The 18,541-nt window shown below is 43.1% G+C and overlaps 1 protein-coding gene across 1 annotated transcript; it reads right to left on the reverse strand.

Annotated features, from left to right (window-relative positions):
* Positions 1–2,036: 2,036 nt before the first annotated feature.
* UTP23 (UTP23 small subunit processome component) lies at positions 2,037–8,471 on the reverse strand. The gene is made up of 3 exons (XM_054818275.1): positions 7,967–8,471; positions 6,338–6,512; positions 2,037–5,453 (listed from the first exon to the last, which is right to left on the reverse strand). Exons 1-3 carry the CDS (start codon positions 8,152–8,154, stop codon positions 5,067–5,069), a joined length of 750 nt encoding a protein of 249 aa, XP_054674250.1. The 5' UTR covers positions 8,155–8,471; the 3' UTR covers positions 2,037–5,066.
* Between the last annotated feature and the right edge of the window lie 10,070 nt (positions 8,472–18,541).

Here is an 18,541-nt window from a genome sequence, read left to right on the forward strand (position 1 = left end):
TTGTCCTCCACCTGGCTGGAGGCAGGGCCTCTCTAATCCTGCTCATCGTATTTGTTACCCACTTCTTGTAAAAATGATTTATAAGTCCTTTCAAGAGAATCATAAGTATAATCAGGCCTGCCACTCAGTCTGGGGAACTGCCCATGGGAAACTGGAGTGGCATTTTTCCTGGAAGAATCCCTTTTTGTGATTGTTTTTCCTTGCAGCTCACGTACCTGTGCCTCTAGGGCTGAGGTAGATTTTCCATCCCACTTCCTCATGTCCTCTCCATGGTCACGCAGGTAAAACCACAGGGTGCCTCTATGTCCTCTCTCCTGAGCAGAAGATAGCTGAGATACTGGTCTGTACAGGCTTCTCCACAGCAGAGATGAGGGAGGAAGAGAGGCTTTCTTCATATTGCCAGAGACGGCCAGCCACTTCTTTCACTGTTGGTGCCTCTTCACCTTTCCAGTCCATTACTGCCAGCGAGTTGGCGTATGATGATGGTGCGCTCCGTACAAACTTGCTCCACATGGGTTGGGTACATTGGACTTCATCAGGATCTGTGGATAACTGAGCATTGTCCAGGTCATAATAAACCATCTCCAGCACGGCTAATTCCCTCAGGTACTGGATACCTTGCTCCATAGTGGTCCACTTGCCTGGATGACATACAACATCTTCACTGAAGGGATACCTTTCCCTCACATCTGAGAGAAGTTGCCTGCAGCGATGAGGACTTGTGTCTTTTTTCCAATCGTTTTGTCAATGCCCTCTTCCCTAGACAGGGATCCTGACTGCTTGGCTTCCCTACCTTCTAATTCCAAGCTACTGGCTGCATTATCCCAGCATTGGAGCAGCCAGGTAACGATGTGCTCACCTGGATGGCAGCTGAAATCTTTTTGCACATCTTGCAGCTCACCCAGGGACAGGAATTGGGTGATTACCTCTGGTTCTGCCTGTTCCTCCTGGTCTCGTGATGGTCCTGGTTCATCACAGAATCATAGAATGGTTTGGCTTGGAAGGGACCTTAAAGATCATCTAATTCCAAACCCCTTGCCATGGGCAGGGACAGCCTCCACTAGACCACGTTGCCCAAAGCTCCATCCAGCCTGGCCTTGAACACTTCCAGGGATGGGGCAATCGTCATCCCTTACTAAGCAAACTGATTTTTTTTGTGTATTTCTTCTGTATAGGGGTGACTGATACTGACGTAGGTTCATTTTTTTGTTTGGCTGCAGTGTCTGTCACCAGGGTTTGAGTAGCCGCAGTGCCTGTCACTGGAGTCAGGGTAGCCACAGTGCCTGTCGCTCTGTTTTCCCTCTCTTCTCCCTGAGGGTGCTGCCTAATATCCAGCAGTGTTTGGTAGATACTGGCCAGGGCCCACCCAAAGTGGTAAGTTCTGCCTCCTTGGAATAGCCACAGCATTTTACTTTCAAATATTCTATCCCTTTATCAGGGTCTTGTAGCTGTTTGTTTGGGACTGAAGTTCCAAACCATTGGAGGTGAGAAGGTCTCTAGATACTTGCCCATACTCTCCCCCATGCCATGCCACCCATGCCTATCCAGCCTCGGGGCAGATCTCTGGGTGGTATTCCTAAAACAACTTTTTGTAACCCTCAACAAGACCTGAAACACATTCAGGAGACAGAGCAATAGGAACATGCTGGCTTGAACATCCCAAGGTATTCAAAATTCTCAAAAGCTGTTGTAATCAGCCTGAAGGAAAAGGGGGAGGTGAAAGAGCAGGAGAAAGTATCCCCACCTGTCTTCCCCATAGATTGGGTGCAATTATTAATCAATTCTGAGATGTTGTCCGAGGTACAGGCATAATAGCAATGCCACATACAAATACCAGCTTAACCTCATGACCACTGATGTTATCATAAATTGATATTACACAGTACAGCAAAATGAGAATCCTGACCCCTCTCCTAGAGGTGATAAACAGTGCCACAGTGAATACAAACAGTGAGTACAGGTTTACATAACCACATCAACAAACAAAACACCATGGTGACCAGTGACTGTTTAATATAATAAATGCGTATAACAACTTTGTTTTAACATGCTTGTTATCTGTCTTATCTCAACCCTTTGTGCCCTACGTTGGGTGCCAGAAAGGACTGTTGTGGTTCAGCCCCAGCCAGCAGCTGAGCACCAGGTGGCCGCTTGCTCACCTCCCCCCCCCTCCATGGGATGGGGAGGAGAATGGGAAGACAAAGGCAAACCCCATGAGTTAGGATAAGAACAGTTTACTGGGACAGCAAAGCGAGAGGGAAATAACAACAACAGGACTTAGAATATACAAAGCGCATGATACACAACGCAATTTGCTCACCACCTGGAGCCCGATGCCCAGCCTGTCCCTGAGCAGCGACCCCTCCTCCCTGGCCAGCTCCCCCCTTATATCTGGAACATGACGTCATGGTATGGAATACCCCTTTGGCTAGTTTGGGTCAGCTGTCCTGGCTGTGCTCCCTCCCATCTTCTTGTGAAAACTATCCCAGCTGACAATCAGGACAGGGGCTGTCCGCAGGCAGCCATGGCAGTGGGCACTAGGAGCTCAGCCTGGACAGAGTTGGTCCGTGCCAGCTGGGCTGGTCTCAGCCTAACTGATCTAATGATATAAATACAGCTTCTCAGCTTTGGCTGGTGGCCTGGTTTTACTTGGAAATTAGGGTGTTGTTTTTTGGGTTTTTTTCCCAAATTTCAAAATGGTAACACCACATGGTCTGATTGCCTCTGCTTGCTGCCTGGGCAGGAGCTCTGTTCCAAAGCTGAATGGCAAGTTACTCACCTCGCTGGAGGAGAGCTGCAGCTATGCTGCAGACAAATTTTACAGCTTTTCTCCCAAGAGCTCACTCTCTTTTCATTCCAGTTCTTCCCAATAGCAACACCATGACTCAGTTTGTGTTAACAAAATACTAAGGAAACACTGATAAATATTGTTTTAAATTCTTCAGGTGGGAGTCATTAAAGGGCTGTTAAAATATTCTTTTTGTTTTGCAGTAATTATGGTTTTTTCTTTCTATAGTCTTCAAAAAATGGTGTGTTTAAGCTCTGTGTTTCAACAGCACTGGAAGGGGCTATTGTAAATAATTAGGGTGTGTCTGCTTGATTTTTAAGAACAGTATTTATAGCAAAGTTCCTGGCTTTTAATGCACTTTTGACTCAGAATGAGATTTTGAAGATGAACCATCTCTGCTGTCCTCTCCAAGCATTACTTATAGCAGCGGTTTCTGCAGGTGGGCTTGGGGTGGGGGAAGAAATACAAGCAGTATTTAAGGGGGAATGGGAAGCAAAACTACGTTAACACAGCACTGCGCCGAAGTAAGTGAAGGAGAAGGGAGTATGACAGCTTGAGAAAGGTAATAAACATTGAACAAATATGCTGCGTTAAGGAATTTCGAGGAGTTATTAAATTTCTCCTGAGGACTCACTATTAGCAATCAATGTATGAACAATATCACGATGAGCCTGACTGTTTTTAATTTTTAATTAAAGCTTTCACCTCGAGTACAGCACCCTTGCTGATTCCATCTCTTGCGGTCAGTTCCCAAGGTGCGTGAGGTCTCTCATACGGAACAACGAAGGCACAGTCCACTCCCAACAGCCGTGTTGCGAGGACGGCTCTGACCTGGGGTACAGTGGCAGCACAGCGTGCTGCCAGCACAGAGCACACTGGGGCACCTCTCCTGTGCCGGCCGGAGGAAATGTCTGCAGATTCTAGGGAAAGACCCTGCAGTTTCCACTAAGATTGGCCAATTCCCATCACTCAAGCTGTTTTCTCAAACTCCATGAAACAACTTTCCTTAGAATCTGAAAAGCCAACAGAAAGCACCATGCACGATAGGTGTGTACGTACTCCAGCCAGTCAAGAACATGTGCAGACAATGCACATATGACAACTACTTTGCAAACGTATGATACAGAGGTTGAAGGATTGTTTAAAAAAACATAGCTTGAACTCACGTAGATGAAGAAACAGAAAGGTTTCCTTCTAAGAATTACATCTTGGTTAAGAAATGTACCGAGAAAAGTTAAAAGTCTGTGAAGAGACGACTGGGAACACTGTTACAGCACACCAATGCCACAGCATGTACTAGACTGCACACCTCTGCATTACGTCACCTCAGCCACTTACTGCCGCGTCCTAATGCCCCCAAACATGCAAGGTACAGAAAGAGCTACTACAGAAAATCAGGTCCTTGAAGAATCTCTGGCAGCTCCCTGCTCCAACCCAGTTCTAGTCTGTTCACAACCTGCCAGCACAGTGCAATAAGTGCAACAGGGTCCGAGTCCCATCACCAACAGCTGGCTGTACTTCAGGACTCCTCCACAGTTGTGCCATACTGTGATGGCACGAGGTGTCAGTCAGTGCTGTGATTCGGCGTTTTCAAGTTGCCTTCTTCCTATTTGAAAAGGAAGAATAAACTAGAGATACAAACACACTAGAGATGCCATTATAAAGCCAGGAATACCAACACAATCACATGCCCTTCAATCTTCTTAATAAATAAAGATCATGAACAACAGATATATCAGCTCACATGGAGTTTACAGCGTACTTTAGGCTGGAAGGGACTTCTTGAGGGCGTCCGTTCACTTTGCAAAACAGTTAACTTCTGTATTCAAATAATACAAATAAGTAAGATACTATGCTCTTTTAGGTCAATTCCACATTCTGTAACAGAACAACTGTCAAAACTAGTCTTAGTAAGAATAGCAACCTAGATTTAGAAAGAAGTCTAGTATCCCACCGAAACCCAGATGAAACCCAAGAAGCATTTCTAAAAAATTGCTACTGATCACGTGAACTCTCTGGCAGGAATTGAGATGCTGGAGAGAATAATGAAATGTGAGGGTTCCTGAATATTTTGTCACAAACACCAATTACTAAACAACAGAATAAATTATGAGGACAATAACCTGCAAATGTTGAGATGCAGTAATAAGCAGTACCACCTCGTAAAAATAAGTTTTAATATTAACAATTTGATTTCACATGACTGCATATTAATCTTTCTTTTTGCAAAGTTCAAACAATGTTCAAGTCAAGTCCTGCATTGTTTACAAAGATGGGTTTATTCTTCTTCATTCTTCTGCATCGACTGCAGGGCTTCTGCTTTAACCCTATTTCGCTTCCTTTTTCTTCTCTTCTTCTTTTCAGCAGAAGGCTCCTGACCCTCTTGTGTTGTCTTCTTTTTCTTCTTCAGACAGCTGAGAGGGTTGGGGCCGCCGGCCCTCTTCCGTTTTCTTCTTTTTTCACCTTCTTGCTTCGCTAGTCCTTCTTTTTCTTTAAGCTGTACAATACTTTCTTTTTGGTGCTCTGGAACAAGCTGATTCATCTGCAACTTTTGAACAAATGCCAAAGATTTAGGAGAAGGTTTGTCTAGCACCATAGTGTTCTGAATAATAAAGAGGAGAGGAACGCCAGCCTTCTTTTTCACTTTGTTTGCTAAATCCTGGTCCTGTAAAATTAAATACTTTAGTCAATATTTTGGGATTAAACAGTATTTGCAATTCAAATGCATCTACTTTTAAATCAAAACTATGAAGATAAATTACATTATGAAAAAGATAAGAAACTTAATCTAGCAGATATACCTGGCAGCGCTTCTCAGAGCAATTTAAATTTCAATTTCTCTCCTTCTGATTAGCTGTACTTCCGATGGAAAATTTATTAAGGTTTCCTTTTTTCAAGCATGTAGAAGCACACATGCATTTTTGAGGAAAAAATGTTCATTGATATGAAGTACACCACTTCACAAGAAGCAAGACAATTCCTTCTGTAACAAGTCTTTTTAAACTCCTTGCATCTTACATAAGTATACAGAATTTTATTTTAAACCATTTTATATATAGTGTATATAGTTTACACATACAGTCCCAATACAAGACCTAAGAAAAAAACTGCCTTTCTTATTTGTATAGGTACAGTTCTACCTTTATTCTTTACTTAAAACCTCCAAAATTTCTTAAAATTGAAGTTATATGGTCGTTTAACACTTAATTTTACTTTTCAGACTGCTTTGCAACACGGTTCAGGGTAGGGGATGCACACACAAGCAATACGCAAATTAACATTCATCAGTTGTTTTCTTACATGTCAATAGGTAGTCAGTATGTTTTCCACACTTCCTGCTAAACTAAATGATATCCTTCTGTGGTAAAGAACCTAGTTGTTCAAGTAAGACAAAAGACTCCCTACTTCATAATTAGCAAATATATTTAAGAGTAACTCCCACAAGCTATTTAAAAAACTCATAATCGAGGTTTCTGTAGGTTACCTTATCCTTAGGTATCAAAGGATCACTTCAAATGAAATGGAGTTACATTTCCCATGAGCATTTACCTGTGTGGCAATAAAGTAGTGATGAGGGTTGCCTTCTTCAATCATGGAGAGTAAACAGACCGAACCACTCACAGGATCCTTGTGGTGAGAACAGTTTCGAACTTGAAATCTTTGGGCAATTAATTTTGCTCCGTACAGTGCTTTCCCCAGTGATTCCAGCTCTTTTAGAACACATCTGAAAAGCAAAAGCAACGGTGATTTCTAAATGAGAAAATAATCACATGTCTTTTACAACAGCAAAAGGCTGACATGAGCTAATTAGAAATGAGCACCTGGAGCAGACACCCACACAGGACAGCATAGCAGTCTATGTGGACACTAGCTTGGACACTCGGAAATGAACAGGAGATGAAACCTAACCCACTTCGGCCACTATTAAACGTGGACAGTGGTAGGAATGTATGGGCCTCAAATACAGGTTCAAGGATATGGCTGCATGGTGATCAATCAGAAGTGAGTAGGCTAAAAACCACTTCGGAACTTTTATTTAGTTTACACTTATCTCCAAAATAACTGCAAGATATTAAATAAAACTATTTTTCTTTCCAGAGAACAAAGTTTAGCCTTTGAGGATGGTCTTTGTGGAAACTTGAGCCTGTTCTTTTTGGAAACTCTCACAGTGAGGCAGCTCACTTCCTCAGGGAAGCTCTGGGCATGCCATTGAGGTGCTACCTCACCAACTTAGCATTTTGACAGCAGAGAAAACGAGTCCATTCAGCTCCCCTAAGTGAAAACAGGTCAAAAAGACCACTAGGTATTGCTGAGAGAAGGATGCAAGAAGTGACATTTAGACATGACTGGAATACAGTTTGGATCAAAGTGATTCCCGAACCTTTCACAGGTAAGGTCAAGACTCAATACTTTCTACTGTTTAGAACTGCAGGCCAGTTCTGTATGCTTTGCAAGATGGCTCAGCGTTTAATTTTTGTAGCCTAGGGTATACATCTTCCTGATGTTTTCAGAACTTGCCTCCATGATGGGCAGTTGGCTATTCTGTCTTTGTAGTAATCCAAGTGAGGGAGATTTTATCATATGCAACATACAAAACCAAGTAAAAACAAAGGTAACTTCAAGGCCACTTAGATATTTCGTGTGCATGCTTTGCTTCCACACCTTTGTCTAGCACAGCCTTGTTCTTTCTTGAGAACAGCTACTTTGGAAACAATCCCCTACTGGCAGGCTGCAACTCCAGACAACAGCAATTCCCTCCCTGCCCCAGAGATCTGAGCTCGCCTCTGTTGGTCCCCCTTCGCCAAGAAGACGCTGGGAGCGGGAAGAGGCCCGCCCAGACGTCCCTCACACACCGGGATCACCCCTCATCCCTCAACAGTTTCTGCCGCCTTCGGAAAGGCAGGTGCTGCTGAAAGGCCCTCCTGTCCTTCTGCACGGTAACCACACCCACAGCACCACCCCCTCCCCACAACTACCGCCCTCGGCGCCAGGGCCCACACCCCCCACCCCACCGCCGCATGTGCCTGAGGGGAGGGGCCGCGCGCATGCGCACTGCGGCTCGCAGGCTCCCACTACTGGACACACCCCCCGAGCATGCGCACTGCGGCTCGCTCCCCCGTGGTCTCAGCCCCCCCCCCCCCGCCCCGGACATGCGCAGGGGCTGCCCCGCGGCCTTACCGGGTGGTGCAGAGCTGCGTGGCGCCGTCCAGGTACCCGGGCAGCTGCTCCCGGATCTGGATCTTGTTGCGGAGCGCGGCCTGGCAGAAGGTGCCGTCCAGCAGCACCTGAAAGGGCTCGCGGAAGTGGAAGTTGTGCTTGTAGAAGCCCATGTTCTTCTTGGCGTGCTTCTGCCGCGTCACCTTCATGGCGCTAACGCCGCCGCCGCCCGGAACGGCCACCGGCTCCCCCGGAAGCTGCGCCGGGCCCGGCCGCTGCGGCGGGGCGGGGGCGGGGCCTGGGCCTGCCGCGGCTTCCCGCCCCGGGGGCCTGGGGCAGCTGAGGCCTGGGGGAGCGTGCGGCAGTGCGGGCGGCTCCCTGGCCGGCTAGGGCCGCGGTTACGGGCCCGCCGAGGGCACGGCGCGGCACTGCCCGGGCCTGGCTCCCCTCTGCCTCATCGGGCCGCGGCGGGGGGCGGGCGGTGCCTGCGGTGCGTGGCCGTGGGGAGCCGGCTGTGCTGCCTGCCCGCCGAGCGTGGGGCCTGCGAGGCGGCCTGCTCTCGGCTGGTACCCACACGGATTGCCTGGAAACGGGCTTGCTAGCTGTGCGGTGCGGTGTGGTGCTGTGCTGGCTCCTGCCGTTTACTGGCATCAGAAATGTACAAGACAATTTTTTTCCTAACTCAGTATAATGATGAAATTACACATACTGTCCCAGAGACTGCATCAGTGTAGTTTAATCATCCGTCAGCATGCTTTCCTTAGGAAGGCTTATTCAATGCCTGCTTTTATTGTTTGCCTGGATTAGGTACGTCACCTTAAGCTGCATACGCACAAAATTCAAGTGGAAGAGCATATTTTGTACATTTTAATAGTTCTTTTTTCCATGACAAATACAAACTTTAATTTCACTATTTTCTGTGGAAATAGCTGTCATTCAGAAAGTTAGATTGCACAAACTCCTCCCCATTCACAAAACCCGAGCACACCAGACACCTGGCAGTTAAGAAACTGAACTTAATGCCTGTATTTTAGGCAGGCAAAGGGATGTGATATCTTAACACCATCACAATGATAATTAGAGACGTTTGTCTCGCTGTGCAGGTATAACGGCAGACATCTTTCTGCCAGGGACAAGTGTATTGCAAGCAAAAGGCGCAGCTACCTGCCAGTTTGCTGATTGCCATCAGTCAGGCTGCTCTAAGGTCATTTAAGCAAATACCCACCTGTCATATTGGTCTTTCTGTACCAAACAGACATGGGAAACATCTGCTTCCAAGCAGGTTAGCGTTAAGAGAAACTGAATAATAATGCATTTAATTACTGTTCTAGAAATTGAAATGTTTAAATGGGAAGATATTTTAAAGTGGCCACAGGATGAAAACTGGGAAGAGCAGGTGATTGAGAGTATTTTCCATGGCAGATGACTCTGCTGTTGACAGTATTTTTCTATCATTAAATCCTTCTTTCCAGCTGTCTTCAGGGCACAGTTGTGCATGCTCGTATGATGGACAAACAAGGATACACATGCCTTATTCTATGAGCTAAGTGATAAGTTGAAATTACTGGTCTTTATTAAACTTCAGTCCTGTGGCCCAAGTGTTCCCATACTGGTGTGGTGTCTCAGTTCGTCTAACTTCATAGTTTCACTATTAAAAAAATTAGACAAAACCACTCAGCAAGACTCAAAAGTAAAACCTTATTAGATGATTTTTTTTTCCTCAAAATTAACTGTCCAAAGTCAAGAAGTTATTCCTGATTAAGAACACTTTGCCAGCACATCTCACAGTGGAGCTGTCAGCTAGAATGTGGAGTCTGCAATGGTAACAGCTGCTATTGCAGAATGGAGATAAAAAAGAGAAATAAGTAAGTGAGAGCTTGAACTAGTCATCATTTTGAACTAAATGCAAAGCAAGATAGAATTCAGAGTAGCGTGTTAAATACCATTGTGATGAGACACTCCTTCACCGTTCATTTGGTAAATAGTATCATCACAGACAAGTCGTAATGCGATTGGTATGGTAAAAGATGTTCAGAAGGCTGCCTAGCAGGCAAAACAGCAGCACAGATTTCTCCTTAGCTGTGCAGAAGATCGCATTAATTGTATGATAAGCTACTTGCAGTACCATTCCGTAAATTGTATTTTACTTCTCCGCAATTCTTTTAAAAGTTGCTTTTTAATAAATTTTAAATGTTAAAAGTAATATCTGTAAGAGTACTATCGCAGTGCAGAGAAGTATAATTTTTTCAACATTTTCTTTGATGTTTTGACAGTATTTTACATATAATAAAATTCATCCTTTTCCTTTTAAGTTCAGTTATTTTACTATTCCCATGAGCAATCTGTAGACTGGATTTTTTAAAAATAAGCCTAAGAATGTTATGGGAGCTGCTGCATCCAGCGGTCTCCGTGAAGTGCCCTCCTCCCCATTTTCCTACGTGTCCCCCTAGATCCACCCCGATCCCTCCTTTTCCTGCCTTTGGCCAATTCTGTGAACATCCTGTAGTAAGTTTTGCATAATCCCACAAGCCCCTGCTGATACTCCATAAAAAGTTTTGCACTGTCCCATACACCCCTCAAATATGTCATAAAGCTCAGGATCATCATGTTTTCCCCATCTTACTGGTGACAAAGCTCAGGTTGATTTGGCTTGAGGGTGGCATCCTCGGCAGCTCCTTTAATGGCCTGAAGAGCTCTGCTCTTCTCTGTTGTCTTTGTTACCACCTGCTCATTCGGCAATTTTTGTGTGTCTATGTGTGTTTAATATACCACTTTCCTTCTTATTTCTTTTATACTGAAGAATCTTTAATGAGATGACTTGACAAACCAAATGCTCTCGCATTCCACGTACCCTTACAGAAACTGTCTGTAGCACGGCAAAGCTTGTCATAAATCTCAGAGGAAGATACGTTTTTGAAATTACTTGCTATTACATTTTTGAGAAGTTTCATCAGTTATTTGGCTGCACCACTAAAAGACTTTGAGGGTTGTTTTTTTTTTTAGTGACCATTTTATTGAAGAACTTCGAAACCACTTGCAGTATGAGTAGACTGCCTACCAGCAGTATCACTGTGGAAGTGAACTTGAGGAGGAGAGTGGAAGATGTTGAAACACAACGTTCGTTAACGTGACTTGTTTTTCCAAAGACAGGAATCAGAATTTGAAATGAGGAATTTCTTCTTCTGAAACGCAAGTTCCTGATCGTTGCCAGGCAGGACACTGGTCTAGGGTACAGTTCTGATCTAACAAAACAGTTCCTGTGACTTTATCAATGATATTAATACCTTGTGGGTAAATATATTATATTTATGAAAATAAGGTGTCACACTGAAGGAGACCTTCTATATATCCAAAGTAAGTTCATACTGAACTTACCAAATCTGAGCAACAATAGGTGTTGTAGGGAACCCGGCTTCACCCATTGCACTGCGCACAAACCTTGCTTCAGCAGCGTATTAACGCTTTGCAGAGAAGACCTTCTCTTGGCGTATATGAGTTCAGGTAGTTTTGAGCTGCTAGGTAAAGCAGCAGTAGAATTAAATAACATAAAATTGCTGTGACGTGGATTACTTGAAGCAAAAGCTGTTCTTTATCAGAAGAGCTTTGATGTCGGCCTAATAAAGATTTTCCTTAATAGCTGGCACTTGGCAAATGCTTGTAGCTTGGCGAGAAAAAGATCTCAGCTCCTGATCCTCCCAAACTTGTCCTGTGTCAGACCTTTTTTAATCCAAATGTGTTGCTTTTGGGCAAACGTTGTGCTCTGTGGTTATCTGCAATAAGTCTTAGCACCAGACATGCTTAAATATAAAAAATGAACTGATTTACAAAAAAGAAAAGGGTAGGGTTTTCAATTACAAGATTTGGAAACAAAACTGTAATAAACAAACACGGGACAGTAAAACATTATTGGAGTGTGTCTGATAATACTTTCCTAGGTATGTTTTAGAATTTTTCTGAGGTATGTATAGGCCAGAGAATTCAGCAGCATGTAATATGCTAGATTATATTTGTCAGGATGTTTGTTATTCATTGCTGGCTCCTCTTTTCATCCCCTTGGGGCTGGTTTTGAGCTTTTGAATTTTAGCCTTTGTCATGTACATTCACCTTTTACAGTACCTATTTTTCTGTTATCTCAGGGAATGCAGCATCTGGATTTATAATGAACATGGCTATGACAAGTCCTGTTTTTTTCTTTATGGACTGGTACGAACTTAGCACATGAGAATTTTGTATATGGTAAAGCTTTCTGCACCTTTGTGGCTCTACTGTTACCAGAGTCCTTAGTTAGAGAATTACTTCAGGTTTAAATACCATAACTGCTCATCACAGTATGTTCCACGTTAACTCTCTCTTAAATTGTCTATCATTTGAAGCACACATTTAAGATATTTAGTTTCGCTACATGCTGGTGGCTTCCATGGGTAAGAAATAGAATACAACAGATATCTATACAGCTTTTAAGTGACTGCTTGTAGTAGCAAATACTTTGAGAATGCTCTGGAGAACAAAGCTTTTGCAGGCAACTTTAGCTTTCTTACTAGAGCTGAAAGAAATTATGGGGCTGAAAATAATCAGTGGGATTCTTGACAGCTTCTCAAATGTTACACCAGCTTTTCTCTCTTTTTTGACCCTGAGCTAAGTTCACATGAATGATGAACAAAATCAGATCTTATCTAATTAAACTAAATCATCTGTCTTTCTGAATAGATGCACTTCACTGATACACTTCATTTAGTTTATGCAGCATTTCTGGTTGATGCAGCTCTCTAAGACGTACATGTTAAACAGCTGGTTTTGTGCTGCTGTAAGGACACACACAGGCATCCTTTGAGAGCAGCCCTTGTCCCTGTACTCTTCCTTGAGATCTGCACTAGTTAGTTGCCATTCTGCGCTGTGGGTGACATGCTGCAGTACTGCTCCTTCTATACTCTCAGAGCTTGTAAAAGCATTTAAGAGTGATGTAAAAGTGCCGTAATTTAGAAAAATAGGAAGTCTTCATGGAGTACCCTGGACTGGAATTGTAACTTCAATTTGAGGAGCAGGAAGAACGCAGAAGAGAGGAAGATACCTTGCCAAACACTGATGATGTGACAGCTGATGTGTTAGGTAGATAGAGGGGAAGAATGGAGTGATGCTTTACATCTTGTTTCCTGTTGTGCCTACGAAAGTATCCATTGCTTCATATTGAGGAAAACATCCCTCTCCTCCTTTTAGTATTTCTGATAGAAAGTAAAAATATCAGGTGCAGTTTAGTTCTTTTAAACAACTACATGGTTTTACTTTGGAGATTACAGGAAGCTGGAAGACATAAAACATTCTGGATTTTTGCTATGCTTACTTCCATTTGTTTCCTCCTCTTGTTCTCTTTAGAGAGGGTTGTTATCTTCGGCATGTGATGGCTTGTGTGTCATCAAGAATCAGAAGGTGCATTAGGTGATTATGAAGATAACGCAGAACAAATTGACTTCAAAAGAGAAATTATGTGGGAAGCCTATCTCAGACAAGAAGTTACCTGTATGGCCAAAATTCTGATTTGTGCAAGAGAATTCAGTTCTGTTGCCTGAGATACTACATGTGTCTTTTCACCCTTGCATTGATTTCAGGGAGAAATCAGTTAACTGGGAACAGAGAAGTGGAATCTTTACATTGTGGTGATAAATGATATATAGTCTCCATGTTTACATATTTTTCTAACTTGATACTATAGCAAGAATCTGGCTCTGCTTAGAAACATATAATAATTTTGTGCAAATAACTTTTCTTTGTTTTACAGGCCAAAATTAGCTCTTAAGATGTCTCAGTCTTTTTTATCAAATACATTTTCCATTAGGCAATTTTATTGTTAATTCCTGTGTCCTTTTTTTTTGTTCCTCTTAGTTGTATGCTAAAGTTTTTGAGATGGTGTAGTAAATGATCCATTAGTTATAAAAAATAGCTATAAACACCTGGAATGTAAAAAGAATAGATAAGAATAGAAGGTAACTGAACATTTATTGGAAAACAGTTATTGTCCTGGTTTCAGCTGAGACAGAGTTAATGCTGATAACACACTGATGTTTTTAGTTGTTGCTAGGTAGTTGTAGTGCCTACACCAAGTCGAGGACTTTTCAGCTTGTCACGCCCTGCCAGGTGCACAAGCAGCTGGGAAAGCACAGCCAGGACAGTTGACCCCGACTGCCCACAGGGATATTCCCTGCCATAGAACGTTGTGCTCCGGGTATAGCTGGGGAAGCTGGAGGCAGGATTGCTGCTTGGGAACAGACTGGGCATTGGGTTGTTTTTGGTTTGGTGGTTTTTTTTTTTTTTTTTTTCCCAGTGGGTGGTGAGCAATTGCATTTGTGCATCACTTGGTTTCTTATTCTTGTTCTTGTTTTTATTCTCTTCCTTTGTTATCCTATTAAACTGTCTTTATCTCAACCCACAAGGTATTTTTTTCATTTTCCTCCCCATCTCCTTGGGGGGGAGAGGTGAGTGAGCAGCTGTGTGGTGCTCAGTTATCTGCTGGGGTTAAACTATGACAGTTATTTAAAAAAGCAGAGAAAAAGTTGAGCAGTGAAAAAAAAAAAAAAAAAAAAAAGACTTTCCCAAGAAAAGAGCTTATATTTTTAAATTGTTTCCTTAATGTGCAGAAATACCTTACTATGCTAGTGTCCATGATAGCTGCTCCATTTTTTTTCTTTTTTACAGTATCATGGAATTGATTCTATGATTCTATAGAATCATAGAATCCTGGACTGGTTTGGGTTGGAAGGGGCCTTAAAGATCACCTAGTTCCAACCCCCCTGCCATGGGCAGGGACACCCTCCACTAGACCACGTTGCTCAAAGCCCCATCCAACCTGGCCTTGAACACTTCCAGGGAGGGGGCATCCACAACCTCTCTGGGCAACCTGTGCCAGTGCCTCCCCACTCTAACAGTAAAGAATTTCTTTCTAACTTCTAATCTAAATCGACCCTCCTTCAGCTTAAACCCTTTACCCCTTGTCCTGTCACTACACTCCCCCATAAACAGTCCCTCTCCAGCTTTCCTGTAGGCCCCTTTAGGTACTGGAAGGCTGCTAGAAGGTCTCCCCAGAGCCTTCCGATCATCTTTGTGGCCTCCTCTGGACTCATTCCATGTCTTTCTTATGTTTGGGGCCCCAGAGCTGGACGCAGTACTCCAGGTGGGGCCTCACAAGAGCAGAGTAGAGGGGCAGGATCACCTCCCTCGACCTGCTGGTCACACTTCTTTTGATGCAGCCCAGGACACGGTTGGCTTTCTGGGCTGCAAGCGCACACTGCCGGCTCATGTTGAGCTTCTCATCAATCAATACCCTCAAGTCCTTCTCCTCAGGGCTGCTCTCAATCCATTCTCTTCCCAGCTTGTAGTTGTGCTTGGGATTGCCCAAACCCCTGTGCAGGACCTTGCCCTTGGCCTTGTTGAACTTCATGCGGTTCGCACAGGCCCACCTCTTAAGCCTGTCAAGGTCCCTGTAATGCTTTTACAGTTAGTCAAGCAAATGCTGAAAGGTTGCCTGTCAAAGAGCATGGCTGAAACCACACATGGCCTCTGAAAACTCCATTCTTACAGAAAAGAAATTGAATTTTTAAAGCTCACATTCTGGTCCTGTAGTTCCTTTATTGCATTTGATGTTTGTCCCTGGGGGTTTCTCTGCTGTTGCAGCTCCCACCTTTACCATTTTTCTATCACTCCTGCACCTTACTACTTTTCATTTCCTATTTCAAATAAAAAAATCCAATAAACCCAATTTCATCACTTTGATTCTCTTGAAGAAAATTAGAAAAATTTGTGCAATGTACTTCAGTATTTGCACCAATTCTAAAATCATAATTAGCCTCATGACAAATACTAGTACTGAAAAATTATTTGGCACAAAATGCCCATGCAGCTATGTAGTCTAATGTTAAATTTTCACATTGAGCTCCTCTGTGGAAAGTAGTAAGCATTGGATAAATATCTGACACTTCAGAAGATCATTATTTATTATTATTTAGAAGATTATTCAGAAGATTGTTATTTATTATTTATCAGTGAAACAGAATGTTGTAGATGCTGTAGAAATAAGTATGCAAAGGGCCTGACTTGAGTGACTTGCAGCTGGTGAAGTGATCAGTGATATCTGAATGAAGTGGGTGTAGAGTGCTACCTTATTTATCAAGGAGAACCTTTGTTAACAGAGGTTGATATGCCAGGGAGTATTTCATTTCCTTTCAACTTAAAATGCTGTGGTCAGCAGAATACAAATGGCTGAAAACCCTGAATTACTGTCCTGGTTTTGGCTGAGATAGGGTTAATTTTCTCCAAGTTAGCTAGTATGGGGCTGTGTTTTGGATTTGTGCTGGAAACAGTGCTGATGATAACACAGGGATGTTCTCGTTCCTGCTGAGCAGTGCTGACACAGAGCCAAGGCCTTTTCTGCTCCTCACCCCACCCCACCAGCGAGTAGGCTGGGGGTGCACAAGGAGTTGGGAGGGGACACAGCCGGGACAGCTGACCCCAATGACCAAAGGGATATTCCACACCATATGATGTCATGCTCAGCATATAAAGGTGAGGGAAGAAGGGAAGGTGGGACGTTTGGAGTGATGGCATTTGTCCTCCCAAGTCACCATTAGGCATGATGGAGCCCTGCTTTCCTGGAGATGGCTGAACCCCTGCCTGCCCATGGGAAGTGGGGAATGAATTCTTTGGTTTGCTTTACTTGTGTGCAGCTTTTGATTTCCCTATTAAACTGTCTTTATCTCAACCCATGAGTTTTCTCACTTCCACTCTCCTGATTCTCTCCCCCATCCCACTGTGGGGGAATGAGTGAGTGGCTGCGTGGTGCTAAAACCATGTTAAACCATGACAATTACACAGGGTTTATACACAACGCTGCTACTGAGGCTGCAGATGGTATTTGGAATTGCCTGCGCATGGCATGCAGTGCTACTGAATATAACTGTAGTTAATAGAAGTAAGAGTAATGCATGCACTTGGCAAAACTGCGTGTACTGGGGAGACCTGAGGGTTCCTGTTACATCCTCTTCTGACCCCTTTTTTTTTTTTTGAAAACCAAGGAAAGAAAAGAATGAGCATTCAAGAGATCTTGTCTGTCCCATGGCTTCTGAAACTCAGTTCACAAGTCTTCTTGCCTTCCTTCCATTTTCTCCCCATCCTGTGGGAGAGGGGAGTGAGTGAGAGGCTGGGTCGGTGTTTGGCTGTTGGCCAGGGTGAACCCACCACAGATACCATCGACTCAGAGGGACCTTCTCACCATAAGGAATTTCAGTCTCCCTATGGGATATGAAAGTGGTATGTAATTGAGAGGCTATTATCGAAAGACATCCTGTGAATATGAAAGTGCTTTCAAAAGGAGCAAAGAGGCCATGCCACATGTAGAATTATGTGGAATAAGCTTCGTACTTGAACGTAGGGATTAAGTACAGCCTTATATTCACTACAGTTCTCCCAAATACAAGCCTTACTTTGCAAAGAAAAGATGTTAGATACTTACTTCATTTTTAAGAAATGCACCTGCCTGCTAAGGCAGAGTAGGTATGTTATATATAGTAGCACATTGAAAAAGGTCAGCAATACATTCATATGGAGATGTGCTTTTTCATGTTTGAAAGTTTAAGCCTGAATACCTCATCTCTTTGAGAAAACTACGCTTTTCTGAGCTTGAAACTTCTGTAAGGGTACAAGATTACAAGGCAATTTTAAGTCTGTGTTAGGTGAATCCACCGAGTTTTGGAGATTATTTTACTGGAAACAATTTCTTTTTGTAGATAATTAATGTTGGTTTAGGCATCTGTAGTTATTAGTGGAACTTTGTATTTGGGGTGCTGTTGTGTCTTAGTGCAAGTACAGACTGCTGTATGTGTATCCTAAGTGATTCTTCCCTGTTCCTCTACACTTTGTGATAATGAAATTAAGGTGTTTTCATTATGCTTAGAAATATTTGGAATTGCTGAGAGGGTAGGGAGGAAAACCACAGAGTCCAGACACGACCCATTTACAAAGTGGTAACAAGTCACTGCAGGTTAGCCCATCGCTGGTAACTATTCATGTGCATGGTCTTAGCCTGCAGCAGGCACAAATGTAATTCCATTTGGTTTAGCCCTTAAGGTAAAGTCAGGCTGACAATTTGGAAGGGATTACATCTTTGAACCCTTAATCAGATAATTTCCATTTAGCAACACTAGTTCTGCTCACAGCATTGGTACAGTGCAGCAGTGCTGTGGAGATAAATGACACATCTGACTTCCACCAAGGTTTTTACTTAAGCAGGACTGGAGAATAAAAGGGTTTTGTTTGGTTCCAGCTGTCTTTTGTCTTGGAGTATCATTTAAAAATGATTAATGGAATTTGTGCACTACTTGAATTTTCTAAACTATTTTGTGATCGAAGTCATCTGTTTTGTGGTTTTTCTGAGTAGCTTGGGCAACGTTACTGAAATTTTCCAGTCTGACATCCTTTTTATATCCTCCTTTTCAAGAAATCAGAATTTTCAATGGTGAAATTTTCTATAGCCTTTTACCTGGATCTGGTGAGTTCTATAAAGTTGATATTTGTGTTTCATTTTTCAGGTTAATCATAATTAACCAAATTGAC

Source organism: Grus americana, chromosome 2 (assembly GCF_028858705.1).
Source record: "Grus americana isolate bGruAme1 chromosome 2, bGruAme1.mat, whole genome shotgun sequence".
Lineage (NCBI taxonomy): Eukaryota > Metazoa > Chordata > Aves > Gruiformes > Gruidae > Grus > Grus americana.

Excerpts from the sequence above, each read along its gene's own strand:
- UTP23 (XM_054818275.1), bottom strand. The coding sequence starts at position 8,154 with ATGAAGGTGACGCGGCAGAAGCACGCCAAGAAGAACATGGGCTTCTAC. Across the intron at positions 6,513-7,966 it reads ACGCAGCTCTGCACCACCCG|ATGTGTTCTAAAAGAGCTGG; the intron begins GTAAGGCCGCGG and ends TTTGCTTTTCAG. Across the intron at positions 5,454-6,337 it reads ACTACTTTATTGCCACACAG|GACCAGGATTTAGCAAACAA; the intron begins GTAAATGCTCAT and ends TTAATTTTACAG.